The sequence below is a fragment of the Chelonia mydas genome, chromosome 6, assembly GCF_015237465.2.
Source record: "Chelonia mydas isolate rCheMyd1 chromosome 6, rCheMyd1.pri.v2, whole genome shotgun sequence".
NCBI classification, from domain to species: domain Eukaryota; kingdom Metazoa; phylum Chordata; order Testudines; family Cheloniidae; genus Chelonia; species Chelonia mydas.
Genome location: NC_051246.2, coordinates 83,786,799 through 83,812,742, shown reverse-complemented (window position 1 = coordinate 83,812,742; position 25,944 = coordinate 83,786,799). Strand labels below are relative to the sequence as shown.

Genomic DNA, 25,944 nt, shown 5'->3' with positions numbered 1-25,944 from the left:
GGATTGGACTGAAGAATTTATGGATCTAAAGGTAGAGGAGGCCTGGGATTATTTTAAATTAAAGCTGCAGAAGCTATCGGAAGCCTACATCCCAAGTAAGGGGAAAAAATTCATAGGCAGGAGTTGTAGATCAAGCTGGATGAGCAAGCATCTCAGAGAGGTGATTAAGAAAAAGCAGAAAGCATATAGGGAGTGGAAGAAGGGAGGGATCAGCAAGGAAAGCTACCTTATTGAGGTCAGAACATGTAGGGATAAAGTGAGACAGGCTAAAAGTCAGGTAGAGTTGGACCTTGCAAAGGGAATTAAAACCAATAGTAAAAGGTTCTATAGTCATATAAATAAGAAGAAAACAAAGAAAGAAGAAGAAGTGGGACCGCTAAACACTGAGGATGGAGTGGAGGTCAAGGATAATCTAGGCATGGCCCAATATCCAAACAAATACTTTGCCTCAGTCTTTAATAAGACTAAAGAGGATCTTAGGGATAATGGTAGCATGATAAATGGGAATGAGGATATGGAGGTAGACATTACCATATTTGAGGTAGAAGCGAAACTCAAACAGCTTAATGGAACTAAATCGGGGGGCCCAGATAATCTTCATCCAAGAATATTAAAGGAATTGGCACAAGAAATTGCAAGCCCATTAGCAAGAATTTTTAATGAATCTGTAAACTCAGGGGTTGTACCGTATGATTGGAGAATTGCTAACATAGTTCCTATTTTTAAGAAAGGGAAAAAAGGTGATCCGGGTAATTACAGGCCTGTTAGTTTGACATCTGTAGTATGCAAGGTCTTGGAAAAAAATTTGAAGGAGAAGGTAGTTAAGGACATTGAAGTCAATGGTAAATGGGACAAAATACAACATGGTTTTACAAAAGGTAGATCGTGCCAAACCAACCTGATCTCCTTCTTTGAGAAAGTAACAGATTTTTTAGACAAAGGAAACGCAGTGGATCTAATTTACCTAGATTTATTAAGGCATTTGATACCGTGCCACATGGGGAATTATTAGTTAAATTGGATAAGATGGGGATCAATAGGAAAACTGAAAGGTGGATAAGGAATTGGTTAAAGGGGAGACTACAACGGGTCCTACTGAAAGGTGAACTGTCAGGCTTGAGGGAGGTTACCAGTGGAGTTCCTCAAGGACCGGTTTTGGGACCAATCTTATTTAACCTTTTTATTACTGACGTTGGCACAAAAAGTGGGAGTGTGCTAATAAAGTTTGCGGATGATACAAAGCTGGGAGGTATTGCCAATTTAGAGAAGGACAGGGATACCCTACAGGAGGATCTGGATGACCTTGTAAACTGGAGTAATAGTAATAGGATGCAATTTAATAGTGAGAAGTGTAAGGTCATGCATTTAAGGATTAATAACAACATTTTAGTTATAAGCTAGGGACGCATCAATTAGAAGTAACGGAGGAGGAAAAGGACCTTGGAGTATTGGTTGATCATAGGATGACTATGAGCTGCCAATGTGATATGGCTGTGAAAAAAGCTAATGCGGTCTTGGGATGCATCAGGAGAGGTATTTCCAGTAGGGATAAGGAGGTTTTAGTACCGTTATACAAGGCACTGGTGAGACCTCACCTGGAATACTGTGTGCAGTTCTGGGTCTCCCATGTTTAAGAAGGATGAATTCAAACTGGAACAGGTACAGAGAAGGGCTACTAGGATGATCCGAGGAATGGAAAACTTGTCTTATGAAAGGAGACTCAGGCTAAACAAGCCAAGCTCCCTAACTAAAAGAAGGTTGAGGGGAGATATGATTGCTCTCTATAAATATATCAGAGGGATAAATACCGGAGAGGGAGAGGAATTATTTAAGCTCAGTACCAATGTGGACACAAGAACAAATGGATATAAACTGGCCACTAGGAAATTTAGACTAGAAATTAGACGAAGGTTTTTAACCATCAGAGGAGTGAAGTTTTGGAATAGCCTTCCAAGGGAAGCAGTGGGGGCAAAAGATCTATCTGGCTTTAAGATTAAACTCGATAAGTTTATGGAGGAGATGGTATGATGGGATAACATGGTTTTGGTAATTAAATATTCATGGTAAATAGGCCCAATGGCCTGTGATGGGCTATTAGATGGGGTGAGATCTGAGTTACCCAGGAAAGAATTTTCTGTAGTATCTGGCTGATGAATCTTGCCCATATGCTCAGGGTTTAGCTGATCGCCATATTTGGGGTCGGGAAGGAATTTTCCTCCAGGGCAGATTGGAAGAGGCCCTGGAGGTTTTTCGCCTTCCTCTGTAGCATGGGGCATGGGTCACTTGCTGGAGGATTCTCTGCTCCTTGAAGTCTTTAAACTACGATTTGAGGACTTCAATAGCACAGATATAGGTGTGAGGTTTTTTTTTTGTAGGAGTAGTGGGTGAAATTCTGTGGCCTGCGTTGTGCAGGAGGTCAGACTAGATGATCATAATGGTCCCTTCTGACCTAAATATCTAAATAAATAAAAATATCTATGAGGCGAAACATGAAACTGTTCAGATGCAAGGATAGACAGTGTCTAACATCTAGCGTATGGAGGCCATTGGTGAGGCCTCATCTGGAGTACTGTGTCCAGTTTTGGGCCCCACACTACAAGAAGGATGTGGAAAAATTGGAAAGAGTCCAGCAGACGGCAACAAAAATGATTAGGGGACTGGAACACATGAGTTATGAGGAGAGGCTGAGGGAACTGGGAATGTTTAGACTACGGAAGAGAAGAATGAGGGGGGATTTGATAGCTGCTTTCAACTACCTGAAAGGGGGTTCCAAAGAGGATGGCTCTAGACTTTTCTCAGTGGTAGCGGATGACAGAACAAGGAGTAATGGTCTCAAGTTGCAGTGGGGGAGATTTAGGTTGGATATTAGGAAAAACTTTTTCACTAGGAGGGTGGTGAAACACTGGAATGCGTTACCTAGGGAGGTGGTGGAATCTCCTTCCTTAGAAGTTTTTAAGGTCAGGCTTGACAAAGCCCTGGCTGGGATGATTTAATTGGGGATCGGTCCTGCTTTGAGCAGGGGGTTGGACTAGATGACCTTCTGAGGTCCTTTCCAACCCTGATATTCTATGATTCTAAGCAAATTGGGGAAAAATACAGGTAAATACATCACTTGGTTCAGGTGAACTGAGATACCACCTTGGATACAAACTTTGGTGTGGCCGAAGCATCACCTTGTCCCTGGAGAACTGCCCGACCATCAGGACCTACAACTCTTATACCCTCCTGGCAGAGGTAATAGCTATCAAGAATGCAGTCTTCTGAGACAAGAGGGGCAGCAGGCAGGAAGCAAGGGGCTCAAATGGAGGCCCCATTATAGCTGCTAAAACCATGTTCAGGTCCCACAAAGGGGCCAGCTTTCTGACTGGAGTGAGCAGGCGGAGGAGACCTCTCAGGAATTTTGTCACCATGGCATTGGAGAAAACAGATTTCCCTTGGATACGGGGATGAAATGCCAATATTTGGCCCAATTCCTAAAGGTGCTACAGAATGTCCTGGATGGAAGTCTCCATTGGATGGGACTGATGGGCCAAGGACCATGCAGAAAATCTCTTCCACTTTGCCCTGTAGGTCATTCTATTGGAAGGTTTCCTGCTGTTTAGTAGGACCTGTTGGACAGCCTCCAAACAACACCCTTCCTCCTCTCTAAGCCATGCAGCAGCCATGCCACAAGGTGCAGAGAGCTGATCACTGGAGCAGGGTGCAGCCATGATCCTGTGTGAGGCTACAAATTTGTGAGGTTGTAGCAACAGCCTCACAGAGCTCCGACTATACCTGACAGGCGGTAAGAAGGAACTGAGTGGGGTCGAGGCAGCGCTGCCTCTTATAGGCAAGCTACAAGCATGAGGTGTGAGTGCCTCACCTCTGCGGGTCCTGCTGGACAAAAGGCTCCAGCGTGCAAACATCTACTTCGAATACACGTCTGCATCTAGCCAAAGAACCACCTCAAAACACATTTGTTTAAAATTACGGTTGTCATGTTGCCAGTGGTGCCACAGTCCTGGGTTTGGGACATCAACATTTCTTCCGTGCTGATGAGTTCTGATTCTATTAATATTGGATTGAAGTATCAATGAATGACTCAGACAGAAGAGTAGAAGAAGAAAGTCTTAGAGAATAATACTTCCATTTACAAAGACAATTTGGAATGACTGGAAAGAAATAAATGGTATTTATGCAGGATTTGAATAGGATTCTAAGAAATAAATGGTATTTATGCAGGATTTGAATAGCATTCTAACAAAATATTAGGGTCAAAATTTTCAAAACTGTAACAGCAAGTGTGACTATTTGAGGTCTAATTTGCATAGACACTAAACTGCTTGTGTAACTTCATTTGTTTTGCATTCAGAGAACCTTAAATAAGACATGTATACACATGGATAATTGTGCAAGTGCAATCTGGAAAATTTACTCCTAATTTTGTTCAACTATTGCTTGAGTCTGGCTGTAGTTCTTTAAACACACAATGTATTTAGCAATGCAACAGCTGTCTGAATGAACATACAGTAGAGCTGATCAGAATATTTTCAGCAAAATAAAGTTTTGTCGTACTGTATGCTGATCCATCAAAGCCGAAATTTTTCACACAGACATATCAGTTTTGATGAAGTTTTTGTTGGAAAGAATCATAGAATCATAGAATATCAGGGTTGGAAGGGACCTCAGGAGGTCATCTAGTCCAACCCCCTGCTCAAAGCAGGACCAATCCCCAATCAAATCAAAGGTAGAGATACAGAGGCCCATTCCATAGACTCATGTTTAGGGTACTAGCCTGGGATATGGGAGACCCTGTTCAAAGTCCCTGCTCTGCCTGATTAATCTAGGATGAAAAACCCTGAATCAGGCAGGTGCAAGGACTTAAACCTGAGTCTCCCACATCCCAAACCAGTGCCCTCAACACCAGACCTCATCCACACCTTACCAAGCAGCTCATATTTTGACTGGGAAATGGACATTTCAACAATTCTGCTTTTTCAAAAACAAACATAAGGCTTTGTTTTCATTCCAATGCAGAATGAAACATTTCAAAACCTCCAAAGTTGCCATGAAACAGAACTGTCATCCTTCAGTGGATCTAAATCTACACTGGATCTAAATCTCCTGTGATACAGCATACTATTTGACAGAGGTAAGGATTTCAACTTAGTGCCATTCAGTCTTGTAAACAGGGATACAGTACCTTAAAATGGCTTAAGACTAAGAGCTTTATTACTAATACCCAATGCACAAAATTTTGTCTTTTAAATAGATCATCAAGACTAGTGATCTGCAGAGCCTATGACCAGAAAGTTTTACAACAGAAAACACAAGTTGCCTTCTTATGGTGTTGAAAAAGATACTAGGGAAAATGCTGTGTTTATGCCTATTAACCTTATGCAACCTTTTCTTCCATTTCCATATATGCATCAGATTACTGTGATTCTCTTTAATCCCTGAGGGCTGATTTTAACCTTCTTTTGAAGCTTAGTAAATGCTGCTATAGGCAAATCAGAAGATGAGAGAGGCAAAGCTATCCTTTCCTCAGAGAGGAACAATCCTTGTCTGGCTATGCTGGAGGGAGGACAGGAGACACTGGATGTGGTTTAATTCAGGGGCTCTCAACCTTTCCAGACTACCGTACCACTTTCAGGAGTCTGATCTGTCTTGTGTACAACTGTTTGAGAACCTCTGGTTTAATTAGCCTGCAACTTTATTCCGACACGTCTGGGGGTACTCAACAGATAAATGTGTACAGTGCAGGTAATTCCAACATTGTCTTTTTTCTGGGGTGCAGGATCTGTGGATTGATATACCAGCTGTGTATCTCTAAGAATCTACTCTATCTTTCAAGACGCCTGATTGCTCTTTTACACATTTTCATTTGCTAATCATATAGAATAGTGTCTGAGAGCATTTGTGGTGATCTTCACTTGAGTTGTTTCCCCTTTAATGCTTTAAACTGAAGTGTCTAAATCTAAGTTTCTGCCAGCAGCCCAATCCTCTCACCAGACTAACTTAAGCATGGTTCCAAAGAAGCAACCTCTCAGGGAAGCAACTGCTCCCAAATCCTTCAAGTGATTGGCAGCAGTAGTTGGCCTGGCAGTTTTGGTATTAGCTGGGCTTCAGCAATCAGCTAAGAGGAAAATATACATAGTTCATTTTCTTTCGAAGCCTTCAGAGCAAAACCCCTATTTGTGGCACCTCCTCCCCTTGATTTGAGGTAAGTAGAAATGTATAGGAGAATCTCAGCTTTTATTTGAAAACTAGTTTCTAGCTTCTTTTTGAGAAGAAAGCCTTGAACACAGTGTTTTGGTAAACTAATCACTACTCTAGTTCTCTAATCAGTACTCTAGTTCTGCAGAAAGTGACTGGGCTGAGTCCTAAAGATCTGCTTTGCCAATTCAAGACATATTATGTAAAATGAGTCAGTTAAGTTTACATTATACCACAAAGAACCACCTTGCTAACCTTCTGAAGGAGTCCAGGCTCTTCACTGCAAAGATGAAGTATCCTCAAACAGCTTCATTTGCCATTTCTTATAATTATCGTTTACAGTATCCTGATATTCTTTTTAGTGTCTTCAAAATATTTCCTTTATTCACCTTATCTCCATTCACCACCAATTAGTTCACCAAAGATTAACTGTTTTTGGTGTTTCTCAACAACGTGTGGGACACGACATGTCCATTTGAGATGCACATTCAACAGCATTGCCTGTATTCCAGCAAGTCCAACATGAACCAGTACTTTTACTTTTTAAAAAATTTCTCTTTTCCAACCTCAAGCAACTGGAAGCTAGTTCATGTCTTTGCAGCATATAGTACAGATGGAAAGCACTCCTATACTATACAGTTTGTTCTTTGGCAAAGCCAAATGTCATGTTGCTTGCACACAATCATTCAAACAATCCAATAAAGCTTTCTAGGTAAATTACTTCAATACATTTTTTAGTGAAGACTCTTTCAAGGTGGGCTGTCACCACACTTACTGCTATACTGTTAATCCTCATGTGTATTCCAACAGCCTGTTTGGTGTTTGCAATATATTCAGCATTAGAAACTGTCACACCAAAATGAGGCTGTTGTAAAACAAGATCCCATTATCTGCAGACCCTGCTCTGAGTAGACTACAAGCGCAGAGCAGTTTGCTAATAAGAGCTTCTGATGCATGCAGATTAAAGTTACTGAAGAATATTCCTGAGTAGCACCTAATCTTTACTCACAGGTGGCTACAACTGCTTTATTTAACTACTACCAATCAAAATTTATCAAACAATGTTGTGAAATAGCATCAAATGCGATGGGGATTGGATATGTCCTATACAGAGTATTCCAACCATATTATATGACGATTTCATATAATTCAAGGTCTTTTACCTAGATCTTCATATTTCCTAGTGACTAGCAAAGCTGACAGTATCAAAGCTATTTGACAGGGCAATACAGTTATGTATAAAGATCTCTGTTCCCTAAATATTTCTGACAATTACTAGGCCTCAAATATTATTTTAGTAGTGATGTATTGCAAATGAAAACTACACTGTGACTCAAAGCATCCATGATGATGGTCAACAGTCAGTTGAGAAGAACTCTTGATAACATTGTCTGCAGTGTATATTTGAGTAATTCCTCTACAATTACAGTTACTCTTTGAGCCTTTTCAGCTGTAAAGAGTGATGAGGTCAACATTTTATCTAGAAAATACTTTTTCCTTGCTTCTGAACAGCAAAGAGAAATGAAGTTAATGATCAATTCATCTCATCTACATTTACAGATCTCAATTTCTCTATTATGTAAAACACTACTCTAAGGTGAAACAATGAGGAATGTAGAATGAGCTAATTCTCAGCTATACTGCAAGTTTAGTGGTAATAAAACTGCAGTCAGAGCTTATATGCATTCACCATTTCAAGACCAAAACCCAAATTTGCTATTGATATAATTTTTCTACATAATTTTTTTCACATCGTGTATAAACATAAGCATTCCAGGTGAACTTAATATAACAAACTCCTACAAGATTGAAAAGATAAGTTACATAGGCTAGAATTAATTATAATCAATTAATTACAGGATATAATTGGCAAAATGTACTTAACCTTTATGTAGTCAACAAGATTTTGATATTCAATGTAGTTGCCTCCTCCAACTACAAAAACAATTGCCTAAAACACAAACACATAGAAGAGGAGATAATTAGAATATGCAATCAAATTCCTATATAGTATATGGAGTTTAATAAAAAGATGAGACATAAATCAGATTTATTAAACAGCACCTTTTTTTTACATGGAGATTTCAAAAGCAAACAAACAATGAAGCAATAAATAATTTGGGCCGCTTGTTAATCTTACAAACCGAATTCTGCTTAAAGGATCTATTACTAAGGATATTACTTGAATTACCAATACTGCAATTACTATAATTTAGGGGACAGAAAACTACTGGCTTCGAACAGAAAACAGGGCTGTACAATTTTCCTTATCTAATTTAGCATTTCAGAAGCTTTTGACATTTCAAATAATTTCTTGATCGAAGAAAATGGAATACTCTGAGTCTATGAGTTACTAATTTTTACTGTTGGGCTGTTAGAAATACAATCCTGTCCTAATAATGCCTATCACCACCAGATAAAGATGGTTAAAGAAAACTTAGTTTAATAGCATCCTGTCTGGCAAGAAATCACTTCTCAATGGTTTTGTAGTTGTGAAACCCTCATTTCTGTATGTTTTATCTTTATGGCCCTCACTTTTCTATTGTTAATCTGTCTGGTTCTCTAATTGCTTCTGTCTGCTGTATAATTAATTTTGCTAGGTATAAGTTAATTAGGGTAGTGGGATATAATTGGTTAGAGACTTATGTTACAACATGTTAGGATTGGTTAGGTAAATTTCAGTAAAATGATTGGTTAAGGTATAGCTAAGAATATTACTATATAAATTAGGAACAAACAGGAAGTAAGTTGGGATTCGAAAATAAGGAAAAAGGAACTTGGATGTAAGCTTGCTGGAAGTTCATCCTGATAAACATCAAATTGTTTGCACTTTCGGACTTCAGGTATTGTTGCTCTCTGTTCATGCGAGAAGGACCAGGAAAGTGAGAGGGTAAAGGAATAAGCCTTCTAACAACAATGATTAAAAATACTTCCACTAATGGTTAAGAATTAATTTGATAAAGATGCTCTATCTTCTAACACTGCTGTTACTATTAAGATATTTTAACCATTTTTTATTTTCTTTTAGATTCTCATTTAATATTGGTAGGTATAATAATCTAAGAACCACCTAAGAATAGCAACATTTTCTGGGCTGTGTTCAAGAACACTGTAGAGGTGGATGAACTATGAGCCTCTTTTCCCCCACTATTCATGAATTATCCATGAACTGATTGATTTTTACTAATTTGTTCAATGTTCAAAATTATTTGAATACTTTCTGTGAACATATTTCAGTCTATAAGTTATTTGCAACATATTCACTTTGACTATTTGCTAGTTATGATGTATGGTCTCCAAGTGAATACAAACCAAAAGAGAAGGGAAACCAAAGACATTTCAAGATTGCTGTTCAAACATTTTCACCTCGAATCTTAGCATGAATGTGTTAAAATAAATAATCATGAGATTTTTTTTTTTTTTTTTTTTTAGCAAACATCACTGTGAAAATAAAACATCCCCACCACTTTCCACAAATGTTTGTGGAAAATGAATTAAAAAGGCAGCAAATGATTAAATACAATTTGAGTTGTTATTGGAACTATTGCTTACAAATACTGTTTTGCAGCATTCAGCTGTGTGTAAGGACTTATGGATGACTAAATTTAGAGAGGTAGTGTGTTCTAAAGGACTAAGTATAGGACTGGGAGTTTAAAACTGCTGTGGTCTAATTATGGCTCTATCATTAAATCACTAATAATTACCATGTAGGGGTATTGTAAGGAGTAGTTAATGCTTATACAACCCTTTGAAGATGAAAGGAGCTCTCCAGCATAACTGCTAAGTATAATTAATAATGAATATAATTAGACTAGTGATTTTGAAAACAGACTCTCCCATTTTCTGAAGTCATGACCATCAAATGACTGGAACTTTAAAAAATACTGATACTATAATACATAGACCCTGATCTGGAAAAAATATGATTTCTACATGACTTACCTCCTGGAATGGATTTTTGTTTCTTGGAACTGAGCTGTAATAAAAATGAATTGCATTATAAATGGAATCATTATGGTTTTAACTACTGATATAAATATAAAAATATTAAACGAGTATATGTATACGCACAAAATTTGCAGGGTACATTCTGATAGTTGGTGGTGTTTTGTTTTTTTACACATAGTTATAAAGACACTTTAAAAGTCATATTTCTCAAAAAAGATTTGATATAGAAATTTCATTCATTCAATTAGCTCAAATATATAAACCTTCTATTTCTTCAGTTTTGGAAGACAAGTGAATTTTGGATTTTTTTTTAGTAATGTGTGAACAGGTGAGAGCTCCATGGATTTTGTAAACTGTGATGCAGCTTGTGGAACTAATAAATTCTGTGACATAAATCACTAGTGTTCATGGAAATCAGTTAAATCTGTGACTGTTCCCCTCAGATGAACTGGGTTTCTGATTCACATTAGAATGGTTAACAGGTTTTCCAGTCCATCAAAGGAAGATTTATGGGATAAATTAGGCTGTCTCACACCAGAATAGCGGAAGATATTTCTGAATATTGAGAATAAGATACAATGTGACCTCTGTATCACTGTAGGTTGCTGCAAACTTGGATCACTGAGTCTCTGGAAATAAAGTCTAGATGTTGGTATCTCTGAAATGGGCAGGAGAACAGAGGAATAGAGTGTGGTTGAGTTGGTAGATCACACTTTTTGGGTAGTGGTTTCTGAAGATTTATATATAGAAAATATACTTGGGCAGAGGTTGGGTGAATATAAGCAGGCTAATCAGTGCACAAAGGAGAATGTAACAGATAAAGGGATGGATTTTAAAACAGAAGGCTGCAACTTTATTAGTTTTCTAAACTTTACTATGTGTGTGAGTGTGAGAGACCAACCAACCCTCAGGCTTTACTTCAGTCCCAGTGTGTATGTTAAATGGCCTCCATGCCAAATAACCAATGTTAATGGCTGGCCCCCTTCAGCCTAATTTCTAGGATTCAGCTCACCTCATAATATTCTTGCCCTCTCTCCATAAAAGGGGATGGGGGTAAATATAAAGGGTACCTCATTCTGCAAAGAATACATGGTCTGCCCTTATTCCTGCAGGCTAATAGGTCCTACAAGTTATTCCGAGTCTCTTGCTCAGGTTGATTTCTGGGAGTTGTCTCTTTGAGCCTCTTATCAACACCGGACACCAACTTTGCAAACTTATAAACTTCACTTATAAACTTACAACAATTCCTGTCCTTACTCTTTGTTAACCTGAAACCAGGCCTCCTGAATGCTGCAAGGAAGGCAAAAACAACTGCTAGGCGTCTCATGAATCTTGTCCTGGGGGAAAAAATTCACTCCTGATCCCTAAATCTGGTGATGTGGTCAGACTCTCAGCAAACTATATTTCCACTGCAGGACAGGGAAAGTAGGGCTGCTGCATGTCCAGAGAGGTTCAGGGACAGGGAAAGCACACAAAATAATCAACTAACTTCCCCAATTGCCTAGCCAATAGGCAGCTGGGAAAGTGAAGAAATCTCTTCCTTCCCTGAACCCCCTTCCCTGTACATTGCAAGGGAAGGTGGAGGGAGGAAAGAGATGGCTCTGGAGCAGCACAGCCTACCCTACCTTTCTTCACTGTTATGTCCCCAGAGTTTAATCAAACATCCCCCTTTCTGGCCCATAGATAGGTTGTGATACGGGGTCAGAGTTTATGGAATGTTGGCCATATATTCAGTAACTATAGGCTTCTAATAATGTTCTGTATAAATGTCCTTTTTTACAACTGTACAGTAACCCTCTGCCTTTTGGTCTGGAAATATGCAAACACCACAGAAAGGAACAAGAGCCCTAACCAAAAACAGTGGAATAACAAGCATGCAGATAATGTAGTTTTCAGAATCCACAGTTTGCAAGTTATAATGATTCCAAGAGAGGTTTGAGGAAAGAAATATATGACAAAGCAAGAACAAATTGGGATAAAAGAAGAAAAGAGTGAACTGATTTCTCACTCTCTTTTTTCTTCCCAAATTCTTCCCAAATCCCTCAAAATTGGTAGATAACAGTTCAATCCATATTGCCATTCCTCAGAAGACGCTTATTCTCCTATACACTGGAATCTATCTTTTATTACAGGTGGACTGACATTCTGGCATGAATGCAGTAGTAGCCTCTTCATTTACAACGATGCTAATATAGTTCTCCCTTATTTAAATATGATCTATAAATACATATATATTCAACTTCATCCTTTTGGACAAGTCTCACAAATACTGACAGAGGTATAACGTGGGAAGAAAAATTTAGCTTTGCTGTGACTGGATTAGGTTAACATAATTCCTATATACTTTTAAAAGTAATAAGTAGAAACTCCAACAGTCCACACAGCAAAAGGGTATGTTGGAATGAAATTAGTTTTGTGTTAAGGAATACCTCAAAGACAACTTAATAATGGCCTTTCAGTAATCATACTACTGAACATCAACATTTTAAAGTTGAGTTTTTGGCAACTAGCTGGACTAGTTTCTTGGATCATTTTCAGCTTCTATCCAGGACACACCACACGATCCACTGTCTATAGCCAAGCTCTAAGATACAACCGCATTTGCTCCAATCCCTCAGACAGAGACAAACATCTATAAGATCTCTATCAAGCATTCTTAAAACTACAATACCCACCTGCTGAAGTGAAAAAACAGATTGACAGAGCCAGAAGAGTACCCAGAAGTCACCTACTACAGGACAGGCCCAACAAAGAAAATAACAGAATGCCACTTGCTGTCACCTTCAGCCCCCAACTAAAACCTCTCCAGCGCATCATCAAAGATCTACAACCTACCCCTGAAAAATGATCCCTCACTCTCACAGATCTTGGAGACAGACCAGTCCTCGCTTACAGACAGCCCCCCAACCTGAAGGAAATACTCTCCAGCAACCACACACCACACAACAAACACTAACCCAGGAACCTATCCTTGAAACAAAGCCCGATGCCAACTCTGTCCACATATTTATTCAAGTGACATCATCATAGGACCTAATCACATTAGCCACGCCATCAGGGGCTCGTTCACCTGCACATCTACCAATGTGATATATACCATCATGTGCCAGCAATGCCCCTCTACCATGTACATTGGCCAAACTGGACAGTCTCTATGCAAAAGAATAAATGGACACAAATCTGACATCAGGAATCATAACATTCAAAAACCAGTAGGAAAACACTTCAACCTCTCTGGCCACTCAGTAAAAGACTTAAGTGTGGTAATTTTGCAACAAAAAAGCTTCAAAAACAGACTCCAACGAGAAACTGCTGAGCTTGAATTAATATGCAAACTAGAAACCATTAACTTGTGTTTGAATAGAGACTGGGAGTGGCTGGATCATTAAACATATTGAATCTATTTCCCCATGTTAAGTATCCTCACACCTTCCTGTCAACTGTCTAAATGGGCCATCTTGATTATCACTACAAAAGTTTTTTTCTCCTGCTGATAATAGCTCATCTTAATTAATTAGCCTCTTACAGTTTGTATGGCAATTTCCACCTTCTCTGTATGTGTATATATATCTATATCTATCTATCTATTTTCTTACTATATGTTCCATTCTATGCATCCGATGAAGTGTGCTGTAGCCCACGAAAGCTTATGCTCTAATAAATTTGTTAGTCTCTAAGGTGCCACAAGTACTCCTGTTCTTTTTGCAGGTACAGACTAACACGGCTGCTACTTGGAAAGAATATTGTTTGATCTGTGTAGTACTGTTCAGAAGATAAGGATGACTACAGACAAAAGCCTGTACAGCCATATTTATTCTGCTGTCTCCTTCATCAGACTTGGTTTAAAATGAGTTGGAACCTTTAGTCACTTAAGAGTAAAATTTGCAGCCCCCTCTAGTCATATGTACAACATGCTTAAGATTGTTCCTACATGTTTTATGGGAGGAAGAAAGAGACAAGAAGTGGTCTCCAAGAACTAATTTTTTCTGAATTATGTGCACACAACCTTGCATCTGCACTGCATGTTCCAGTATGATGATGCATGAGTATGATAACACATGAAAGCACATAACTTTACTAACAAATTGTAATATGAACACACAAACTGTGATACCTGTGGTAGCAAATTAGGTGCTAAAATCAATGTATATTTTTGTAAGAGAAAAAAAAAATCAAGTTTGGCTTGATTTTAATAAGTTAAACAATTTTCTGTTCTTAGACAAAACTGCACTAAAACCAGACGTTTCACAATAGCAGAATAAAACAGGCTGAAAGATGCTGCTATATTTAAAAAAGGAAAATATACAGCACTGCCAATTTTAACTTTGACAGCTTTCAGCACTCATTTTTAATCCCTAAAGCTACTTTTGAAAGTGCATGTGCAATGTATAAAACAGATATTTATACTCTGAAAATCATTTTTCATTATTGTAAATGTGCTCATCAGGAGTAAAGAACGCTGGAAAGGGGACAGCTGAAATTCTTATTGAATGTAAATGGCCAAGGACAGTGTTGGCCCTTCCTTCCCAACGATAAAGCCCACGAATCAAATGAACTTGCTGTTCTCCCAGAACTGAGTTGGATTTTATTAAAGCACATTAAAACCAAAGATCTTCTCTATTTCTAGAGAGTGCTATTGCTGAGATTATCAGCTACAGATATTATTCATAAAAGTAGCAGTTCAAGAAACAGTTTATGACATTTTTGCTGTAAGCACTACAATTTCTTCCTTTTTCTTTTTGCAAAATGTCTAGATAATTCTCCATTTCACACTCAACAAACAAGAAATCTATGTACCAATGTAGTTTACAGAACTACTGTACAATGACATCAAAATCTGAGGTTAAAAATGGATGAAAATATTTACCTCTTTAATAATAGGTAGGGAAGTTTAAGTACATTGTTAATGATCTATGACTTTAAGAAGTTAGAGTATGAAAAATTCTGAGATCAAACAGTATTTTTGTCAATGGTTCTAACACTCCAGAGTAAAAAAGTATCACGAGAAATCCTGCTGCTAAACATTAGGACCCAATCCTTTATCTGTGATGACTATCTGTAAGGTATTAGCAGCATTCTCAGTCAGTGGAATGAGTGCATCAAATGCAGTATTACAGAAATCCAGGGTGGATAAAAATCAATGATTAAATAAATAAATAAATAAAAAACCCAGAGGTTTTTAATTTAAATCAGATTCTTTTTATAAAATGCTTTTGAGGAAAAAACCTATCTAAAGATAGTTTTAATTAAGATACATTATAGCTCAAAGATATCTCATCATGGAATAGGGATTACAAATTCTAATTCTATAGTATGAGACAATATATTCCTGTAATGTTTAAGAAAAATTTGGAAAATGAGTTCATATAGCTCATGGATTAGGGACCCAATCTTATGGGGTTCCAAGGGCTTCTGTATAGATTTAGGTTAATCTTTCTATCTACCCAATGGTGCTCAGTCTAGAAGATACCATCAGAGATGCTTAGTTTTATAGTTCTCAAACTGTAGATTTGTGTCTCCAGAGATAACAGCAAAAATGTTTTTAAATAAATAAATACACAATATATAGAGGTGAGAAATAACAGACCTCAACCCTATTGTCCCTCTGCAAATTTTTGTACACAGAGTCAATCCCTTACCTCTCCGTAAAAGTGCAAAGTTTCGAAAGTTCAATTAATTGTTGGGGGCGGAATAGATCTGGACAAGGAGGAGAAGTCTGGAGATAAATGTGAGAAGGGAGGGACAGGCAGTAGAAACAAAAGTGAAACTGTTTGAGCAGCATATTCCAGAAGTCTTGAGGTCTTTCTGAGTATAGCCTTCATTGATTTGAGATCTACCATACCATTCTCTCACTAGCAAGGAAAACCTATAATGGCAGCAGGCCGTAAAAAGAGACCCAGTTTGGGAATATTTTAATGAAGTTCCTCTACCTGTGAGCAAGACAGGCATGCGTGCAAAATGCAAACAGTGCAACAAAGAAATGCAAGGCCTGCTTGCCTGAATGAAACATCATTGTGAGAAGTGTTCCTTCTCAGGAGGAAGCTGCACTGATGAGGATGAAAGGAACATGTCTGAACATGCAGGATCTTCAGGTTGGTAAACTTTTTTATTTCATACTTCTTTCTTAAGGACTGCCTGTCTTCCTTCTGGACTGTTCTTGAATTCTCATGTTTGAGCAAAAAATATAGTTGTTACTCTATGGTACTATCATTTAGATGCAGTTGCAATAAAAAATAAATAGTTGAAATAGGCAGATCTTCCTTTTACAATTTCACCTTTAAAGTAGTACTGTGTCAGTGAATGCAATGAGTGAGTAATACTAAATGAGCAGTGTGGTAATAATACTTAAATAACTGCATTGGCTTATTTTGTTTAGGAGAATCCATCCTCAACATACAGGATTCTGAAAACCATCCACCTTCAAGTCTCCATAATTTTCTATAGTTTCAGAGTTATCTGCCAGTGATAAGTGTTTCAGTCACATCATGTATGTCACATAGCCACAGTACATCACTTGTAGCAAAAAGAAAAAAAAAATCTCCATCATCCGGAAACAACCATAGATAAGTTTGTGATAAGAACCAGCAGATTACAAAAAGAGGTAATTGATGAAAAAATTGCCTGGTTTGTTTATGCAAGAAACTCTCCTTTCCGTATGATTGAGAACCCACACTTCATTAACATGGTTCAGTCATTAAGACCAGGATACAGTCCACCCAACAGAGCAGATGTCGCAGGCAAATTGCTGGATAAAGCGTATGGAAGAGAAATTGAGCAGTGTGCAAAAGGTCTAGAGGGTGAAATTGTTAACCTGAGTCTTGATGGATTGAGCAATGTCCACAATGATCCTGTTGTATGTGCTTATGAGACACAGAAGAAGGGAATGTCTTCCTTAAAGAAACAACTGATACATCAGGAAATGTACACACAGCAGAATACTTACAAGTAGCAGTAAAAACTATAACAAACTGTGAAAAAAAATTCAAATGTCTAGTATGCAGCTTGGTCACAGACAATGCTGCAAATGTATCCAAGATAAGAAGAAATTATTTAGAAGAGAATCCCAAGCTAATAACATACGGTTGAGGTGCTCATTTGAGGCACCTCCTAGCCAAAGACTTCAGTGTTCCAGAAGTAAAGGCTAATGTCAAAATTTCAAAATACTTCAGTAACAACGACTTTGCAGCAGCAGCTCTGAAAAAAGTGGGAGGAACCAAGCTAATGCTCCCACAAGACTTGCGATGGAACTCAGTAGTGGACTGTTTTGGGCACTATATCAAGAACTGGCCTAATCTGATGACAGTTTGTGAACAAAATTGTGAAAAAATAGATGGCACTGTCACAGCCAAAGTTCTCAACATTGGGCTTAAGAGAAATGTTGAACACATGCTGAGTACCCTGAAGCCTATTTCTGTAGCCTTGAACAAAATGCAGGGGAAGAGCTGTTTTACTGCTGGTGCTGTTGAAATTTGGAAGGAACTGAGTGAGATCTTAAAAAGAGAAATATGCAATGACAGAGTTAAATTACAAGCATTAAATAAACAAATGGGACAAGCACTATCTCCAGCTCATTTTCTTGCAAATGTTCTCAATACTCGGTACCAGGGTCAGACCTTAATTGCTGAAGAAGAGGAATTGGCTATGTCATGGACATCCAGCAATCACCCCTCCATAATGCCAAGTATAATAAACTTGAGAGCTAAGGGTGAACCATTCAAGAAATATATGTTTGCTGATGATGTTTTAAAGAAAGTCACACAAGTGCACTCGTGGAAGTCACTTAAGCACTTGGATTTAGAGACTGTTGAAGTGACAATCTCACTTTTAACAGCAGTAGCTTCTTCTGTTGGTATAGAAAGGTACCAACAAAAGAAGCTGTATTTTCTATTGTAGGTATTTTCTTCCTTTGGACTAATTCATTCCAAATTGAGAAATCGTTTGGGACCTGAAAAAGCAGGAAAGCTTGTTTTTCTTGTCCAGATTATGAACAAACAGGAAAATGAAAGTGAAGATGAGTGAGTTAGCTGCTGAAACCAATATTTTAAGTTTCTCAGGTTGACCTGACTTAGTCAATTTAATTTTTGATTTTTTTTAAAAATATTGCATTTAACTATTTTAGTTAAAAACAATTTTAACAAAAACAAACCTGATTTTAAAAAACGTGAATGTTTAACTAAATTCAAAAATTCACATGCTTGTTTTGTTAAAATACTACAGGTTTGCTGTTGAATAAAAAAAATCCAGAATACATAACGTTGTTGTTTTAGTTAAATAAAACAATTTAAATGTTTGTCTGGTGATGTTCTCCTCCTAATACAGCACGGCAAGAAAATCCTCCAAATATTAATGATTAACCTGTTGAATTGGAGATAGTTCACCTCCCAATAACTGCATAAATACCTGCTTCAGTTACCTTTGGTAAATGAAATAACCAAACCATCATTCATTTTCTGATATAGCTGTAAAACTAATCTGAAAAGTTTTCAAAATAAATCACTTTAAAATGTATAATGTGTACTTTCTAAAAATCAAACCTATATCTATCTCTGCGTTGCGAAGAATATGTATTAAGGTTATAACAACCAACAAGAATGCACTTTTATGTAGAAATCCATGATTAAATTGAGTCTTCCTGACTAGTGATTTAAATCAAATGCACCCTGCAGAAATCTCTCTGGTGAGTCCAGACTCCAGGGAATTGCTTTTGGCTACAAATTCCTCTAATATCAGCTGCCTGACTTAGAGGTTCTGACTATCATTTCAAAGCAATTAATAAGAAGGGAAAAGTTGAATTTAAAAGACAAAAAAAGTGTGCCAAACAATAAAACTTATGGTGAGCAAAACATCCCAAAATAGTTTTAAAATGCATGCTTTCCTTCTAAAAAAAAGTATACTTGTGATTTAAAGCACCATGTAAGTGCACAAAACTAGAGAAAGTAGCTGCAAAAGATTCTGCAGAAAGTACTCTTGTAAGAGAATATTTTCTATAAAATAATGGAACTAATGCAGTTATGTTATGATCCAAATTAAGTACAAAATTGTTACAGTAGCTGTTCCAATATATAGAAAGTAAAAAAGAAAAAAATCATGGTAAACTCACCTGTCACTGCCTCGCAACATCTTGGGGTCAAAATACCTGTAGTCATCTGTCTCCTATTAAAAAGAAGAATTGTTCAAATCAGTACATTTTAATCTTAAACACCGTAACTTTGTTTGTGATTTTTTTGGGTAAAATTTTTTATTAAGCCATTTTCAAATCAATGTATTTTTACATTTAGAAGCTATATTATATAAAGTAATAAAAATTATGGGACCCATGTATATTTGCAATGTTTGTATTTCATTGAAAAAGGACAGAGAAATACTCATTCTCCCACAGCAATAAAGATGCTATGAAGGGTGCTATTGAGCTCAGTTTTTGTTTTTGGTTCATTTGAAATTCATTGCAACCAAACTATCCAAAATACACTGGTTGCATAATATATCCCAACAGCAAAAGCAATATGCAAAAAGAAAAAGGAAGGTGTCACTAGCTTTAGAGGTAAATACTGTAGTTTGTTCCAGAAGTTAAAATTTTTCCAGGTCACAATAAGACTTACTATCTATTTATAACAAAAAAAACCTTGTGGCACTGAATACTAAAATAGAGCACAGATCAAATCATCAAGTTTCCATGATGAAACTTATACTTGTACAATTTCATGTCATGATTTATGGCTCCTATTAAAACAAAAAGTTTGGGTACAAATGAGAGGAGTTATACAAGGGCTTGAAAAGTTTTGACTGGTTGAAGTTATTATAGGAAAGGATTTTTTCTTCATTCAAAGCATTTCCAAGACATATCCAATATTTTCATTGGCAGTGAGCAAGACTTTTGTCAAATACCGCAGGGGAAAAAAGGAAAAAACGCAAAAATTCTACTTAACTGTTTCTGACAGTTAATTGGCCTTCAACAATTTCCACCCTAACTTTCATCCTCATACTGCAAGGCGTAACGTGTGGATGGATAACTGTGCCCAGGCAGGACCCCATTAAACTTCACTGAGATTACATGCAGATATAGCAGTCTACTCATGTGGTGGTACACATTGCAGGATTGGGGTCTCTGTGTCTTGTTGATTCACTATAGCATAGCAACTCCAGACCTTTACCCCCAATGATAACACAATATTTTATATACATATGCACAGAAGATATTTTAAAAATTTGCTTATTTTCTTTAAGGATCACAGAATAATTACATGAGCTTAAAAAACGGTATTTTACCCTAAAAATTAGGGCTCTCAAAACTCAATTTAGATCTAGTGTCACACTGAGCCTCTGTACAGAGGTTTAATATATTCTACTGGGAATTTCAGCAGCATGTGCGAGGTCTCGCAAGATTCATGATTTTGGCAGGCTCATATATGCAGGTGGTATACCAACTTCAAAGTAACAACATAGTCTAGTAATATCTGTCAATGCCAAACTCTAAAATTGAGAAGAATTTATGACACTTTAACCTTGACAAAGAATTTCAGGTTACCTGCTAATTGGAACTCATTACAGATTAATGCTAGGTAAAAAGCATACTTAAAAATCAATGCTATAAACAGTCCCAATGAGAATATTATTGTTGTATGTTCAGTGTAGCGTTCAAAGAGAAAATTTCTGATTCAAAGTCAAACATGAAAAGCAGATCAGTGGACTAGAAAACTGGCTGGCTAAACAGTTTAAATATTTTCTTGAATGATGCAGAAATCAGATCTTAGCCTGAGAAAAAGAGGTTACTCACCCTGTACACTAACTGATGTGATGTGTGTTCCTACAGGTGCTCCACTGTAGGTGCAGTAGTGCCCCCTGCACCTAGGATTGGAGATCTTCGGTAGTCGTGCCCATTGGGCCGCACATGTGCTCCTCCCCATCTCATGCTGTGACATCCAACCGACCTCAGTTCCTTCTCCACATTTGAACTCCAAAGCAGAGGGGAGGAGAGCAGGTAATGGAGCACCCATAGGGACACACATCTCAAAGAGCCTTAGTTACTGCAGAGGGTGAGTAACCTTCTCTTCTCCTTCGAGTAGTGTCCCTGTAGGTGACTGTACAGCAGTGCCTCTAGAGGGAAGGCTGGGGCTTCAGAGTGATGTGTACCAAGGACGATAGGACAGCATGTCCTAGTTGGGCACATGATGCCTCATCATGGGTAATGGCATAGTGTTGGCTAAAAGTGTCTGTGGATGCCTGGGTGGCCACTTTGCAAATATTAGTAATCAACACATTGTTTAGAAAGGCAACTGAATGGACAGCGAGTGAGTGGAATGTGTTCAACTTCCAGGTGGGGGTCACAATTTGTGTCATTAGTAGCAAAGGTGGACGCACTCTGAGATCCATTTGGAAGGTGCTGTTTGACTATGGCTGCTCCCTTTGATCTTTCAGCAATAGAGGAATAAGTGTGGTGAATGCCTGAAAGATTTAGTTCTGTCAAGGTAAAAGGCTAATGGTTGTCTGACATCCAAGATGTGTAATGTGTTGGTTGCCATGTGGCTTTGGGAAGAAGGAGGGAAGGTGGACGGGTTGGTTTTGATGGAAAGAGGAGGTCACCTTAGGTAGGAATTTCAGGTTTGGTCATAACGTGACCTTGTCTTTGTGGAAGATTGAGTATGGCGGTTATGCCAGAAGAGCACCCATTTCTCCTACCCATTGGGTGGATGTGATGGTGATGAGAGATGCTGTTTTCATGGATAGGTATATGTAGGAATACGTTGCCATGCTCAAACCGGGGGGCCAGTGAGACAGTGCAAAACTAGGTTGGGATCCCAAGGTGGGGTGAGGTCTTGTATTTGAGGATACAGGTTTTGAAGGCGCTTAAGGAATCTTTCTGTTACTGTGTGGATAAATATGGAATAACTTATCTTGGGGTGCAAAGCAGTGATGGCGGCCAGGTGTATGTGAACGGAGCTTGTGGAGAGTCCTGATCTTTTAAGTTCTACCGTGTAGTCTAGAATGAGAGGCAAAGGAGCACTCATTGCAGGGACATGTTTGGTGTCACACCAAGTTCAGAATCTTTTCCATTTATAGAGGTAAGTAAGGTGAGTTACTTACCTCTATAAAAGACAAGAGAACTATTAAACACTTTTGGTACAGTGAATACATTATATATTTATATATATATATATATTTAGCTCCTTTGGCAGCTGACTTTAAGTAAAGGAAGGAAATGGATAAGAAGGAATTAATGTTCATCCCCCTTGACCATGGGATACATGATTCAGACTTTAGTTATCTAATCAATTGGATAAGATATGAACGATTCACTATAAGATTTCTGCAAGATACGAAAACTTGATTTTGGATTTAAAGTCCAGGCTTCTCTGCAGAGCTTCAAAAGCACAGCTTTTAAAACTGTTAAAAATTCCCAGAAAAGCTAACTAAATACTCCCCTTCTCCCCCACTCCCAGTTACAAGATACTTCTAGAGGAGAGGTCCCATGAGTCATAAATACTGAATGAGTGCCAGTTGCCTACTAAAAGTAGGGCTGAATCCAACTTTGAGCAATTCAAAATACAAATTAAGATTTAAAAGTAAGAATATAAAACCCCAGTTTTCAAGATGTAAAAGTTTTAGTTTAACAGCACACATATTCTTCCATTCCAGATTTAAAAGATTTTTCTAGACAAGCGATTGTAAAAGCTAACATTACTAATTTGATAAAAATAAGCTCTCTGTTTTAAAAATAATTATTTTAATATACATAAGATAGATATGTATATGTCACAGAAGATGCATAATAAACCTGAAAGATATTATATTCATTGCAAGGGATAATATTTCTTCAAAGTCATATTCTTGAATACATCCCATTCAGGTATATCACTACTTTAAAAAGCCTTCATTTTAACTATGTGGGAAATCAGAAATGCAAATAAATACAGGTTGAACCTCTCTAGACCGGCACTCTCTGGTCCGGCATGATTTTAGTTAGCCAGATGTCCGCTTATCACGGGAAACTTATCACAAAGTTTTCCGTGGTCCGGCAAAGTCCCGCCAGTCCTGGCTCTCAATGTTCTGTGCTGTTATTTAGCTCTAATTTACCCCTTAATGTGTCTTCTAAGAGACCAGCAAGCAGTGGAAGTGTTGGTAATTCTGCTAAGCGTAAGCATGTGTCAATATCCATACAACAAAAAATGGAATTGCTGCAGAAATTGGAAAAGCTCACATCGGTACGTGCCTTGTGTGAGTTTTACAATGTAGGGTCATCTACAGTGTATGATTTGAAGAAGCAAAAGAATCAAAACCTTAAGTTTTCTGCTGAAAGTGACAGTAAAAAAGTATAAGTGTTCATAAGACATTGAAGGAGGGGAAAAGCAGCAATTTAGATAGTGCGTTTATACATTGGTTCAAGCTTCGTAGGAACGAAGGTGTTAGCATTTCAGGCGAGATGATGATGGCACAAGCAAAAATATTCCACAAAGAACTTAACCTGCAACATGAGCGTAACTATTTGCAAGGAGGGCTTCAGAAATTTAAAAACAGGAATGGCATTAGTCTACATCGTGTGTGCGGTGAAAAAAGAAGTGCAGATTCAGAAGCTGACACTAAGTACATTGAAGAATTTGCACAATTAGTTGCAAATGAGAAGTTATCCCCACAGCATGTATACAATGCCAATGAAACTGCTCTTTATTGGTTTGTATGCCTAAAAAACCATTGGCTACTGATGCAGAGTGGCCACCATCTAGTATGAAGGAGTCGCAGGAGAGGGTAACTGTCCTTGGTTGTAGCAACGCAGCAGGCACACACAAATGCAAGCTCATGGTTATTGGGAAAAGTGTGAACCCAAGGGCATTCAAAGGGGAGGAGGGTTAAGGGCTGAAAACTTTCTTCTCTTTGACAGTATAACATGTTATAACCATATTACCTTTTCTTAAGATGAATATTTTAACAAACTTTATAACATTGATTAAACTTGCAAACATTTAAGCAAGTTATCCCTAAACAACACAATTAATTTCTCCGCACTAAGATTTATGAGTTAATTATCAAGAATTCTCTTAAAAAACAAAATCCTGATGTTGTGACTTTTTATTTACACCAATATCTAGGACAGTGGTTTTCAAACTGCGGGTCGTGACCCATTACTGGGTCGCGGTGGCTCTGGTCAGCACCGCCGACCGGGACGTTAAAAGTCCTGTCGGCGGTACTGCCCGGCTAAGGCAGGCTAGTCCCTACCTGTTCTGACACCACACTGTGCCCCAGAAGCGTCCAGCAGAAGGTCTGGCTCCTAGGCGGGGAGGGGGGGCCACAGAGCTCCACGTGCTGCCCCCTCCCTGAGCACCAGCCCAGCCAATGGAAGCTGGGGGTGGGGGGGTGCGGTGCCTGTGGGTGAGAGCCTTGCGGATCTGCTGGCATGCCTCCACCTAGGAGCTGGACCTGCTGCTGGCTGCTTCCGGGGCGCAGCACGGTTTGCGGTGCCAGGACAGGCAGGAAGCCTGCCATAGCACCCCTGCTGCGCCACTGACCAGGAGTCGCCTGAGGTAAGCCTGCACCCCAACCCCAGGCCCCAATCCTCTGCCCCAGCCCTGAGCCCCCCGAAACCTGGAGCCCCTTCCTGCACCCGAGCCCCTCATCCCCGGCCCCAGAGCCTGCATCCCCAGCCCAGAGCCCTGACCCCTCCCACACCCCAACACCCTGCCCCAGCCAGAGCCCCCTCCCACTCTCTGAACCCCTCATTCCTGGCCTCACCTGGCAGCCCTCACCCCCGCACCCCAAGCCTCTGCCCCAGCCCTGAGCCCCTCCCACACCCCAAACCCCTCTGCCCCAGCTCTGTTGGGTCGTGGGCATCAACAAATTTTCTTCAACTGGGTCACCAGAAAAAAAGTTTGAAAACCGCTGATCTAGGAAATATATGGTAAGGCCCAAGACAACAGAACAGATCACTCTAAAGTCATCAACAAACGATGTTACTGAACTAATGTGTTAAAATATTCTAAGAAAAAAGTGCCATTTTGGTCAACCAACCCAGGCATAAGTTAAAAATATTAGAGGGTAGTGTTACTGCCCCTAAGAACTGCTCTTAAGTTCCTGTTTCCGTTGAAAGGATCAGAAACCATAGGTATGGGGCTCATTTCTCCTTCCTGGTAGCTGTCCCTTTGGGAGAGGACAATCAGCAGGGAAGAGAGTATTTGAGAAACACACAATACCACATTTTAGGCGGATTTAAGAGAACTCTATATCTGTTTTGCTCGGCAGAGTTCTGAAAGTCCACATGGCAAAAAAACACTGCACTCTGAAATGTATTCCAGAATAATTTAAAATTACAATTGACAAAGTAATATTTGTGGACACTGATAGTAGAAAAGCTTTTACATTTCACATTACTTTAATGTAGCATTTTATATTTAGCATGTGATTTGAATGTAGCTATATAATTCGCAATGATTAATGTATCATTTCTATGTAGATAGTATTTTATCTAGTTTCTATGCAAGACAGACATTTATATCTATATATGTTTCACACATCTACTACGGGACCTAGCAGGTAAGAGTCCAATGCATTAAATGGAGATTTCCTCAAGTTCTGTGGAAAAAGTCAGCTTTTCAGCTTTTGTTTCTGTATCTTATCTTTTGCCAGCAGGAAAAGTGGCTATTTTTGCCTGTTTTGGGGATGGGAAGGACCCTATGCATTAGAACATGAACAAAGGTCACACTAGTGTAATTCCATGTGTCATTAATTTTTCCTTCCAGATACAGTTTTACTTTTCTACAATTGATGCTCCTATTGCAAGCCCAGATATATGACATCCCCCAAAGGCTACTTCAT

The 25,944-nt window shown here is 38.6% G+C and overlaps 1 protein-coding gene across 8 annotated transcripts in view; it reads right to left on the bottom strand.

Moving 5' to 3' along the window:
• SCFD1 (sec1 family domain containing 1) overlaps positions 1-25,944 on the bottom strand; it is a 144,640-nt gene that overhangs the window by 5,013 nt on the left and 113,683 nt on the right. For 4 of the 8 annotated variants that reach the window (XM_043548067.1, XM_037900537.2, XM_037900535.2 and 1 more), the window contains 3 exons: positions 19,244-19,296; positions 10,138-10,171; positions 8,081-8,146 (listed from right to left, as the gene is read on the bottom strand). In XM_043548067.1, coding sequence (XP_043404002.1) covers positions 8,081-8,146; positions 10,138-10,171; positions 19,244-19,296 — 153 coding nt within the window. Of the gene's footprint in view, positions 1-8,080; positions 8,147-10,137; positions 10,172-19,237; positions 19,297-25,944 lie in introns of those variants that run through there. The other 4 variants (XR_006291402.1, XR_005225546.2, XM_043548068.1 and 1 more) reach the window with 2 other exon arrangements.